The sequence below is a fragment of the Acanthopagrus latus genome, chromosome 5, assembly GCF_904848185.1.
Source record: "Acanthopagrus latus isolate v.2019 chromosome 5, fAcaLat1.1, whole genome shotgun sequence".
NCBI classification, from domain to species: Eukaryota; Metazoa; Chordata; class Actinopteri; order Spariformes; family Sparidae; genus Acanthopagrus; species Acanthopagrus latus.
In genome coordinates, this window is record NC_051043.1 from 164,838 (window position 1) to 178,020 (window position 13,183).

The window sequence follows — 13,183 nt, forward strand, 5'->3', positions numbered from 1 at the left end:
ATAGCATTATACTTCCATAAAGTTGGTTTTATATTCGACATTCGAGTATTTTTTCTGTGTCTCTGTGTTGTTTTACCCGTCATTTGGGGTTACAGGCCACGTTTCTGTATGTTAGCAGTGCTAACATTGCTAAGCCTAGGGAAGTTAAATTAGCTCGGAGATGCCAAAATGTTAATGAAATCACTAGTTTGGTGCATTGTTGTTGCTAACATAGGCATATTTGAAGTGAAACCTCATGGGGAGTGTGGACTTGATGGGGGGAGGGGGCCATCCTCGTCTCTTGCCTGCTCTGATTAGATTAATTAATTGGCCTCTCCTACTTGTTAATGGCGGTGTTTTATTTTGAAAAAGGTTCGTGTTTATTTGTTTGACCTCCGCCTGCGGTTCCAGTTTCCATAGTCACTCTGGTGGCACCGGGACCGCGGCAACCGCCAGTATGGTCACCGCCACTATTAACAGCGCCAAGTAAAGTTCAAGAGCGCGGCCGGCACAGGGCGCTGTGTGTGGGGAGAGGGCAGACCAGGGGGCACGCTGCCATGCGTCTGATGTGAACAGCCTAAGGTTACCCCCTGTTGCTGCCACAGACTCTGCACTTCAAAACGTTGTAATCAGAGCACATTTCCTAGGTTATCTGGATAAACTGGTCCAGATCTCCGACAGATCAGAGGGCATTCAACTGTGTCTTTCTCGCATGAAAATTCATTAAAACGGTTAAAAGTGACTTATTAATACCGATGCTAATTTCCGTTAGCCCGTCTATGAGGTTTTACATTATGCGTTAGCATTAAGCTAGCGATCTTTCATGATACTGTGTGTTTTGAATGTTGTTTCAAACTACTATGTGGGCTTGATTAAACATCCTTGGTGCTTAAAAATATATTGCCATGTCTATTGCTTTACTCTTCTTTTTGTTTTATGTAACGTTATGCCACGTTACTGTATGTTTAAACATCAGTTTGGAGGGACAATTAAAACCATCCAGCAAGATGATTTTGCCTTTTGTTGTTAAACTGACATGTTCAGTTATTCTGTAACAGTCGTAAATGTACCTTTGGACATTTGTGCAGTTTATTTTTTAATATATATTTTTATATATTTTACCATTCAAAAAGTTTTCTTTATTTCACATTATGTGTTTGCATGGTATTTATTTCAGTATAGTAGTCATAGTAATTGTATATAAATGTTAAGCACTTGAAATGTGAACTTTTTTACACATTTATTTTGATTTTAAGAACACTACTGTGTGTATATGTGTGGTAAGATTGACGCAGAAATTAAATCCATTATTACTTAGTTAACATCAAGACAGTAAAACAGTAATTTTTTAAGGATAACAGGATCACTGTTTGAATCATAAAACTACATCTGTCAGCCTCAGAACTGTTTTTGTGACTAAATACTAAGTAATACTATTTTTTTTTTTTTTCATCTCAGATTTATCAAACCGATCAAAGCCCAGCCAGGCCTTCAGTGGACACAATCTGGAGTAAGGTGAGAATTGTGTGTGTGTGTGTGTGTGACTTTGAAGTTGTGGACAGCGAAGATGCAAAAGGACTGGAGAGTCAGTTGGAACATAATGTGGCTGCTCTATTTCTGAAAATGTCCTCAGTTCTTAACATTTCGGAGACTTCCCTGCAAGAAGTTATAGAACAGATCAATCAAATGTATTCACTGTCGCAGCCATTGTTACATACCTCACTTCAAAGAATACTCGATCAGCCTAATGACTCTTTAGTGGGGGAAATAGTGAGGGAAGTTTCTAAGAGTAATGCATTCCTGAGATTCACTTCTCCTGGAGGATCATTGTCAACTGCAAGCAAACGAAAAGCATACATTTTAAACAACTTCTCTGTGGTAATGCCAATTGAATTTGTGCTGAAAAATGACAAGCAGACAGTTGTGTATGTCCCAATATTACAAATGTTGCAGGCATTGCTAGCAAATAAAGACATTTTGGACAAGGCCATGTCACCTGAGGCAAATTTGACACAGACATACAATTCTTTTATGGATGGTTCCTGCTTTAAAAGTAACTCTCTCTTGAAAGAACAAGTATTTAGGATTGTTCTTTTCTTGTACATAGATGATTTTGAGGTGGCAAACCCTTTGGGAACTTCCAGAAACAAGCACAAGTTATGTGCAGTCTACTGGGCACTTGGTAATCTGCACTCAAAGTATCGTTCCAGTCTCCATTGCATTCAGCTTGCCCTGCTCTGCAAGACTAGTGGCATCAAAGACCATGGTTATGGGGAAACTCTGTGCCCTCTCCTTCAAGACCTGGTTTCTCTTGAGCAACATGGTGTGTATGTTGAACAGCTAGGCGCCAGTGTAAAAGGCACTGTATTATTTGTTGCTGCAGATAATTTAGCTGCTCATTCTCTTGGAGGGTTTTTCGAAAGCTTCACCGTTAGCCAAATGTGTCGATTCTGTATGGCAAAACGAGAGGAAATACAAGAAAAGGAAGTGCGAACAGGCTCATTTCAACCAAGAACAGAGGAAAATCATGACCAACAGGTCAAGAACGTACAACAGGATCCTTCTTTGGCTCCACAGTTTGGTGGTAAAGAAGCTGCCCTCTAACTGATAGCTTAGAACACTTTCATGTTGTTGATGGTTATCCTCCTGACCTAATGCATGATCTCCTCGAAGGCATTGTTCCAGGTGAATTAGCCTTATGCTTGAAGGTACTGATATCAAATGGATACTTCTCTCTTGAAACCCTTAATCAGGCCATTAAACAGTTTCCATATACATTTTCAGACAAAACCAACCAACCTCAGCTTGTCAGAAAAAACTTTTCTACCATGGCAACAATTGGAGGAAATGCACATGAAAATTGGGCACTTCTCAGACATCTGCCACTGATGATTGGTCATCACATCCCTGAGGGGGATGAAACTTGGGAAGTTTTGATGAACCTAAAAGATGTAGTGGAACTTGCAGTGTCTGCAAGCTTCACAGAGGAATCTCTCTACTTTTTTTGACTGCAAGATTGCAGAGCATAGAGACTTATTTCAGAAAGTGTTCCCAAATGAGAAATTGCGCCCAAAGCACCACTACATTGAGCACTATCCTCAACTGATAAAAAAATTTGGTCCATTATCTGACGTATGGACAATGCGCTTTGAAGGGAAACACAAGTTTTTCAAAGATGTTCTGCGTCACACTCGCAACTTCAAGAACATTTCACTTACATTATCTGTCCGACACCAGAAAATGATAGCATTCCATTTAGATAGTAACTCATTCTTCAAGCCATCTGTTGAAATCAACAAAGTCCAGTCTGTGATGGTTGCTTCATTTCCTGAAAATGTGCAGAACTTTTTCTATCACAGAAATGGCCAGCAGAGCCAGACAGTCTTGGCAGCACCCTCTGTCTTCATTGATGGCATTAAGTACAGTGCTGACATGGTCATTTCAGTGGGATCTTGCTCTGGCCTACCAGATTTCAGACAAATATCAAAGATTGTAGTTATCAATAATGACATTGTATTTGTCTGCAAACTTCTGGCCTCATGGTATGATGAGCATCTAAGAGCATATGAGCTCAGTCACTTGTCCACCTTCTCTGTCACACAGTTGTCTGAACTCGATGTTTTTCCTCTATCCCTTTACAGGATTAGAGGCAGACAGTACATTACCCTGAAACGATACATACTGTGCTGAGTAATGTAAATACTGAAGTCTTGGAATCTAATACATATATTCTTCCTTTTCAGGTTGAGGAGTCATCATGGAAAAACAGCAACTTCTGATGAGAGTGGTCGTCAATAAAGACGATATTAGGAAACTGGTTCTAAATGAGAGGCCAAATTCTATTGAGGAGTTAAAAGCACATATGAAGGAGAAACTCTCCCTGTAGTATGACTTTATATTGCAGTATGAAGACAAAGACTTTGAAAGGTTTTCAGGTTGAGGAGTCATCATGGAAAAACAGCAACTTCTGATGAGAGTGGTCGTCAATAAAGACGATATTAGGAAACTGGTTCTAAATGAGAGGCCAAATTCTATTGAGGAGTTAAAAGCACATATGAAGGAGAAACTCTCCCTGTAGTATGACTTTATATTGCAGTATGAAGACAAAGACTTTGAAAGGTTTTCAGGTTGAGGAGTCATCATGGAAAAACAGCAACTTCTGATGAGAGTGGTCGTCAATAAAGACGATATTAGGAAACTGGTTCTAAATGAGAGGCCAAATTCTATTGAGGAGTTAAAAGCACATATGAAGGAGAAACTCTCCCTGTAGTATGACTTTATATTGCAGTATGAAGACAAAGACTTTGAAAATGCTCTCTGTAATTTGACAGACATCACTGAATTGCCTGAAAAAGCGACACTAAAAATCATTCCCTTGCTGACTGTAGAGTTATCAGCTCTGACATCACCTGGCACGTCATCAGATGCTGACTGCAGCTCAATAGATACAGATGTACTGCCTCCCACTGAAAGTCCATCAAGAAGACAATGGCCAGAGTTTTTTGATATTCCAAATTTTTCGGTGGATGTCGAATACAGGTTGAGACAAGCTGATCTTGCCGTTATGAAAGATGGAACACGTATGACGCTGTCACGTGATATGAAGCACGACATATTGGAAAAACTAGCAGAGGCCAGCTACAGTTTTAAAGCGTACCCTGATGATGATGATTACACCAGTGTGTCCCAAGCTCTCATCAGCAAGCATCCCAGCCTTGCTGAGCCTGGTCCTCAGCCAGGATACTATGGCTGGAAAAACAGCCTTAAATTTAAAATGGGGAATTATCGAACGAAGCTCAGAAGGGCTGGATGTGAGGATGTCCTAGTTAATGGGGGCAAAGTAAATAACCCTTGCTCTTTCAGGGTGTCTCAGGGTTCTCTGTCTGATTTTAGCATACTTACCTGGTACCCCCCTCACTTGTAATACTGACATCACACTCTGCCTGTATTCATTAAAGGGACACCATAACACCGAGTCAGATTATTACTTCATGAAAATGCAACCATAGTGCTTGTGTACCTTGTGAATTAGTTTATAACTGTTATTATCGAGTGCTGGCAGGTTATTGAGCGCAGATCATACATTTTCTTCCTTGACCTGTGGAAGAAAAGACACTACGATCATTAGTGTTTATAATGATAGTAGTAGTGTCTATCTATCCAAATCCTTCCTGACTACAAATTGTTTTACTGATTGTTTGTTTCTTTGCAGGAGACAATGAGGGATGAGGCCATAGGCGACATCACAGTTGGTGTATTGACTATCCTGAGTGAAGATGATCCCGCACAGGAACCCGTATCCACAGACATCATCCTGGAGGGAGGTATTGTGATGGAAAACATTTGGCACTTTCCACAGGCAGTTTGCCTAATATTTGGCCTCACTTATGCTTTGAACCTGGACTACCCGAAATGTGTGGGAAACACGTTCACATTCATTCAAAGTGTTATGCTTGGTTTGGGAAACAAAGCCCTCCCCCCAAAACTGCAAACAGTAAAAAACAAGTTGTTGCTGAATGAGAAGTGAGATGTATAATAACCTGTTGATCCAGTTGGTGATCCTGTTGGTCCAGTGCTTTTATGCTGTATATGTTGTGCCATCTTGTAAATTTTATTGTTAAAATGTTGTGTTAAAAGAACGGAAGAGGGGTTTGATTGTTTTATTAAACTGTATTTTGAACCACTGGTCAATTGAGACTGAATTTTGTTGGATGTCCTGTCCTGGAGACCTGTTCGGTGCCTTTATGCCATGTGTATATATAGTGCCTCTTGTAAATTCTATTGTTAAAATATTGTGTAAAAAGAAGGGAAGAGGGGTTTAATGGTTTTATTCAACTGCATTTTGAATTGTTCAATTCAAAATTGTTTAATTGAGACAGTCAATGTGACATGTTGGATGTCCTGTCCTGTACAAGTGTTTGAATAAAGTTAATTCAGATGACATTCTTTTTTGCAGTTATTTTATATTAAGTTATTTTAAGTACTGAGGACTCAGATTTGATGAGTTAATGTCAGTACAATAAAGTTAGAATAAATTAGTTGTTTTAAGTCAAATGAAATCATAAACAGCAAGTTAATTCAAGTGCTGTGAACTCAAAATAACTTAGTTCAGTTTAGTTCAGTAAACTTATTATTAACAAGTTCTCACAAGTACTGCACACTTATACTTAATAAGTTAAAAATACTTGCTTAATCAAGTTTACTTTACTCATTTAGTTTAAGGCAATGAGTTTGCACATATTTTTTAAGTAAAGCCAAATAATTACATCTTACAGTGTACATATTCCTTCTAGTTCTATCTTAATCAGACATTTAACTGGTAAATAACACAAGTATTACACACAAAGAATAAGGATCTGTAAGTTTGTCCCCATCACCAAGGGGAGGTGTTGGTTTCTTCCAGACCTAAAACTCATTAAGTAATACACTTCATTTGGGCTTGACAATAACATTGGAAAGATCTATAGTATGACCTTCTTAGGCTATTTGGGTATCTGCTAAAATTAAGAAGATGAAATTGTAGTTTATTAGTTATTCAGAACATATTGGAATTTGGATAAGGGTAGAGACAGCAGTGGGATTGGAATGTCAGACACAGGAACAACAACCATCATAATTTACAGTTGGACATGTCAAGTGGAAGAACACACAGATTGGGGGGGGTGGGGGGCAGATGTGCTTAGTCGTTGTAAATTACTAAAAAAAAGATCTCTGGTGATCTGTTTATAGCGGGAAAAACAACATCCTCCAGGAGAAGATCTTGATGCTGGAGGAAGGGGCCAATTTGGGTCAAAGATAATCATGGCAGAACAGGACCACTTTAAGATGCAGAGATGAAGGACTTGTGTTCCTACAATGCATAGAATTAAAAGAGTGCAGGGAAAGGGATAAGCAAGTTGACATTGTAATTATAAGGTAGCTCAGTAGGGACTGACAATTACACACGCACACACACACAAATACATTAGGAGCGACCCTTGCTCATTTCACTGATAAGAAGTTGAAAAAGGTCCAACTTGTCATAAATGTTAAATCCTTGTCACAGTCCCACACAGGACAGTACATTGGAGAGACATTTCTGTTCATACTTCAGGAATGGGAAATTGATGAGGAGCAGGTCATGCTCGTGCTCAGGGACAGTGGGGCAAATATGGTGAAAGACATGTGCCTTATTAAGATGCCAGACCTGAGCTGCAGTGCTCACATACTGCACCTGGCTATAAATGATGGCCTCAGTTCCCAGAGAGTGGTGGTGGACATTCTGGCAAATCTCAAGAAAATTGTTACACACTTCAATCACTCTGTTACAGGACAGCAACTCCTGTCTAAAATTCAGGAGGAGCTAGGTGTCCCACAGCATTCTATCATACAGGCAGTATAGATGAGGTGAACTCTACACTACACGTTGGTGAAGATGATTCAACAAAAAAAGAGCCATCACTGCATATGCTGGCGACCATGGACATTTCCCATGTCTGTCAGCAGAGGAAAGGTCCATTGCCTCAAACCTGGCAGAGACCTTTGTACCACTGGAGGAGGTGACACTGGAATTCAGTAGAGAAGACTTATTCACATCCTGCATTTTACCATGCACAGCAGTGTTACGCCGTTTACTGGAGTCAGAGGGACCAGCTTCCAGGGGTATTCAAACCATGAGAAAAACCATGCTGGATCTTGCAAAAAAAAGGTTTGCAAAAGTTAAAGACTCTAAAGTGGTATTTTTTTGTATTATGAGTTTTCTGAAAAGGTATGTTTAAATATGCAAATGAGGCATTATCTGATTAAATATGTGCTAATTTGCACACATTTCCAGAACATAAATCTAAACATTGGATAAAGCCAGGTTCAAAATTCTTGTTTCATTTTGTTGACATATTATAGCCAAAGGTTTTTACCGAGGGAATTTTGGATATCTCTTTTTATCACTCCATAAATCAGAAAATGATGCCAACAGCCATAAAAAAAAAAAAAAGTCACCCTGTTTTTAGGAATAAAATGTTATATAGATCAGGCTATGAATGATACATGAACAAACCACTCTGTTAAAACCTTCAGGATATAGATAGGAATAAAACTGTAAAGTTTGGTGTATGTAATTGCTACTGAAGTGGAGATTTTTGGCTCAGAGTATGAGAAAAAAACTAGCATGAGAAAACGGCCTTTAAAGATATGTATTGTATAAGAAAGTTTCAAAATTGACAGTGCATAAAAAGCAATGTTTTTGCCTGCCATGTTTCCCCTTGATTGCGAGAAACTGAAAATGGCTATATTTTGCTTCTAGTTAATTTTGAAAGGTTATCTAAGAGTCTAAATCCATGTTTGTGATATCCAGAAATCCCAAAGTGCTGAATGTTTCATAACCCCCCTCTTCCACCCTTCCATAGATTTCTTATACAATACATATAAGGCCATTTTTTCAAAATTAGTTTTTTCTCATACTCTGAGCAAAAAATCTCCACTTCAGTAGCACTTGTATACACCAAACTTTACAGTTTTATTCCTATCTATATTCTAAAGGTTTTAACAGGGGCGTTTGTTCATATATCATTCATAGCCTGATTTATATAACATTTTATTCCTAAAAACAGGGTCAAATCTGTTTTGTTTTCTTTTTTTTTTATGGCTGTTGACAGTATTTTCTGATTTATGGAGTGATAAAAACAGATAACCAAAATTCCCTTTGTAAAAACCTTTGGCTCTAATATGTCAACAAAATGAAACAAGAATGTTGAACCTGGCTTTAGCAAATGTTTTGATTTATGTTCTGGAATTGTGTGCAAATTAGCACATATTTAATTAGATACTGCCTCATTTGCATATTTAAACATACAATTTCAGAAAACTAATTATACAAAAAATAATTGTCTTAATGTAAGTCATTAGCTGGGGAAGATTCATGGTGATATATATTAGTTATATATAGTAATATCCCTATTCTTCACCTGTAGTGTCTCCCATTATGCTAATTACTCAAATTGCCCAACATGCAACTTTTAGCAACCAAGCTTAATCTCATCTGCTAACCCTATAGATGACATTTTAATAATAAAAGTTCATAGGAAAACACATTTCTGGGTTTAGTATGGGTCATATAGGGGATTCCAGTAGATTAATGGAGACCAGTCCACCAGATTCTGCCACTGAAACTGCACCTGAGGAGAGCAATCCCAAAAGAACAGAGGACCAAGTACCCAGTCTTTTAGACTTGCTTTACGACACTGTGCTCCTTCCTTCCACCAGTGAGGCAGTGGAACCAGAGGGGATCATCGAAGAGCTAGAACGGTACTTCAGAGAGCTGGTCATTGACAGAAAGTGAAAATCCATATGATTGGTGGAAACACAACACCAACCCTTTCACCGGACTGTCAGCTTTGGCAAGGCAGTATACCTCCTCTGTGGTGAGCGAAAGAGTGTTCACCAACATAGGGAATATTCATGAGGATAAGCAAAGCTCTTTGAAAAGAGAGAATGCAGAGAAACTTTGCTTCTTGTACTACAACCTGCCTCTGCTAGACTGGAGCTATTGAGGACTGACTGATTCAGTACACTACCTCATATACTGTAAATAGTTTATATTTTGCTGTTGCTGTTATTTATCAGATTTTTTTTTCAGTCTTGTACAAAGTTACAGTATATTTATGAACCTTACCAAGTCTATCAAGGTTTTTCGTTGTTATTGGCTTTGAGTTTCATATCTTAAGTTTGTATTTTTATACATTTTATTTATCAGAACTTTAATATATTTTGATGTTCCTCATGTACACCAACAGCTGCACCTCCAGTCACCAGTCCGTCAAGCTCCTGAAGTTTGCGGACGACACCACCCTCATCGGACTCATCTCTGATGGTGACGAGTCTGCCTACAGGTGGGAGGTTGACCACCTGGTGACCTGGTGCAACCAGAACAGCCTAGAGCTCAATGCTCTAAAGACAGTGGAGTTGGTTGTGGACTACAGGAAGAACTCAGCCTCACCTGCCCCCATCACCCTCTGTGACTCCACTATTGACACTGTGGAGTCTTTCCGCTTCCTGGGAACAATCATCTCCCAGGACCTCAAGTGGGAGCTGAACATTAGCTCCCTCATCAAGAAAGCACAGCAGAGGATGTACTTCCTGCGGCAGCTGCAGAAATTCAGTCTGCCGAAGACAATGATGGTGCACTTCTACACAGCCATCATTGAGTCCATCCTCACCTCCTCCATCACCATCTGGTACGCTGCTGCCACCGCCAAGGACAAGGGCAGGCTGCAGCGTGTCATTCGGTCAGCAGAGAAGGTGATTGGCTGCAACCTCCCATCTCTTCAGGACCTGTACACCTCCAGGACCCTGAGGCGTGCAGGAAAGATTGTTGCTGATCCCTCCCATCCCGGTCACAAACTCTTTGAGACACTCCCCTCTGGCAGGAGGCTGCGGTCCATCAGGACCAAAACCTCACGCCACAAGAACAGTTTCTTCCCGTCTGCTGTCAGCCTTATCAACAAGGCCTGAATCCCCCCTGACACTCCTCACACTCCACCTCTACCACTGACTCTACTGTCACACTGACAGCACCATAACTCTATGCGTTACATTAACGCTCACCTTGAACATCCTGTTCATTTGCACATTTTCATTTGCACATCATTCTTGTAATTGTTCACTGCCAGCTGGTCTGCTCCTTTTATCCTTTTACCCAAAAAACAGATTGTGTATATATATTTATATTGTATAGTCATATTTTCTACTTTTTAAAATAGTTTATATTGTTAATTTGTTATATTTTCTATTCTTTAAATAGTTTATATTGTTAATTTGTTATATTTTCACTTATTAGTTATTTGATGCATGCACCAATATCACCACAACAAATTCCTCGTATGTGTAACATCGTACTTGGCAATAAAGCTTTTTCTGATTCTGATTCTGATTCTGTTGGTACAGTAAAATAAATTCAGCAAAATATAGGGAAATCCTGGAAGACACCCTGATTCAGTCTGCGAACTGAAATGAATTTCTACTTGGGTGAAGTGACTAGAGAAGATTTAATGTCCTGCAAGGCAATGGTGCTAAGGATAGAGCAAAAGCTACACGCAAATGGTTTAAAGACAACAAGGTGACTGTTCAAGTTTGAATTCCAAGCTCAACTTTTTTCCATATTATAAAATATTTAATTCATTTAATATTCTTTATGTAAATCGAAAAACCTTAAGTTGCATTATGAAAAAAAGTGAGGCATTCACCTACCTGTCTTACTCCAGCAGTATCAAGTTGTTGAGGTAAGGAGTGTTTGCGTCGGCCAGGGGGAGGCTTCTCCATCACACAGCTGCTTACACCATTCTCCACAAACAGCTCATCATCCTCGCCCACTGATTCCAGGCGACTGTTCTCCCCTGAGACAGGAACAGTGATTTAAGTTTTTCATTGTTCCAAATAACTTCAGAATGTATCACATATAATGAGGTACAAGGTAATTTATCCATCATTATATAACACAGAGTAACATAATGTAATACAAGTTCATAAACTCCTCATGCTACACAAATTACAGAGATAAAGTTATTTAAATACAAATGTATATAAACAGCAGCAATATGATGGTGATAATATAGGGGTGGTCCAGCCCATCAGGATAATATCACATACAGTGTTACATCCATAACTTTTAATTCAATGTATGTTGTACTGTGAAGATAACTTACAGAATACTAGCGTCCAAACTGAATTTTGGGAACATACCTTGTACTTGTTGAAGCGCCACTACAGAAATATTTATTGATTCTATCACATCGTCAACCATCATCTGTGCCACCATTTGCACCTCTACTGTGCTCTCCTCTCCTTAATCAAAGCAACCGATAACAAGGTTACCTCCCATTCTCTCATAAAATCCCTATATTCAAGGGACAGTACCATCCTCCACCTCGTCCCTACCCGACTCAAAACTGGCTTTGCCTCGACACTGACCCTCGTAAAAGGATCAGTCCCAACCATACCGGACCCAGCAACTGCACCCGAGCCACAGGTAAGAGTCGCCACAGTTTAATAGTATTTACAGTTGCCTAAGGTGAAGACAGTTTAATGTTAATGATATTACGATGGAGCTTGGTTGTCAAAGTAAAAAGTCTGGAAACGTGCAGACTGGAGACAGAGATGATGCTAACAGTGTCCAAGAGTTTGGAGACTGTGTTGGAGACAAACACAGCTTTCGCTAGCTGTTAGCCATTAGCGACATGGTAGTAACTGTAACAACACATAGAACAAACTAACATTATTACACTAACCATTCTGAAACATCCTGCTGCAGCTGCAGAATCTGTACTTCTTCAAGAGCCTCTCCTTCTGGGTCCCATTATGGGTCAAGCAGCAAAACTAAAAGCTCTGTTATAAAGTCTGATTAGGAGGCTAAACACAACCACTTTACCCCATGCCCCTTAGCAAAGGGGAGTTGGACATGCCCTAAATCAACTTTAGACCATGCACCATGATTAAACAGGGCCCAGAGTCATGTTCTTCAACTTCTCCCATTCTTTAAACAACACACAGTCCTGTCTTCTGAGGGATACGCTTCTGGCCGTGCAATTGTACCCTGACACTGCAACCTGGATCTTGGACTACCTCACAGGCTGGCCACACTACATCAAGGACTGGATGCAGCACCAAAGAAAAACGATGAAGGATAAAATCAAAACCATCCTAGGTAATCCCTCTCACCCCCTCTATGATGAGCTGTGACAGATGGGGCAGCTCATTCAGCTGCTGGTTCATTTTACCCCGCTTCAGACGCTCCCTTGTATCTGCTGCCATCAGACTGCACAACAATATTGGATAACAGCAAACTAAAACAACACTTGGACCACCTATCTAAGAGATACTGTAGAAAGAATTTTTCTGTTCAACACTTGGACGAATAACCTGTTTCTGGTAAGAACCAACCTTGAGATCGGTTGCAAAGCTTTACAGGTGTCGGGCTGCAGCAGGATCCTTTGGATGCCTCTCCCTGACTTTGATCTTCTGAATTCTCCAGGTTGGTCAGCTATAAGGACACAAACACACAGGCAATATTAATCTCATTAAAATTCTTGAATCGACTGCCCTTCATTTGACTGCTACATTTAACTTCTACCAGTAAGGGACTTATTTTAAGGCCATGATCTACTTTTAGCAAGGACTGTATTTACATGTAAACACTGAACATAGACTGAGCATAGACCTTGGGTCTAAGAGC

At 39.7% G+C, this 13,183-nt stretch overlaps 1 protein-coding gene across 5 annotated transcripts in view; it reads right to left on the minus strand.

Moving 5' to 3' along the window:
* pdzd2 (PDZ domain containing 2) overlaps nucleotides 1-13,183 on the minus strand; it is a 122,751-nt gene that overhangs the window by 36,547 nt on the left and 73,021 nt on the right. For all 5 annotated transcript variants that reach the window (XM_037096909.1, XM_037096905.1, XM_037096907.1 and 2 more), the window contains 2 exons: nucleotides 12,892-12,991; nucleotides 11,203-11,348 (listed from right to left, as the gene is read on the minus strand). In XM_037096909.1, coding sequence (XP_036952804.1) covers nucleotides 11,203-11,348; nucleotides 12,892-12,991 — 246 coding nt within the window. The remainder of the gene's footprint in view (nucleotides 1-11,202; nucleotides 11,349-12,891; nucleotides 12,992-13,183) is intronic.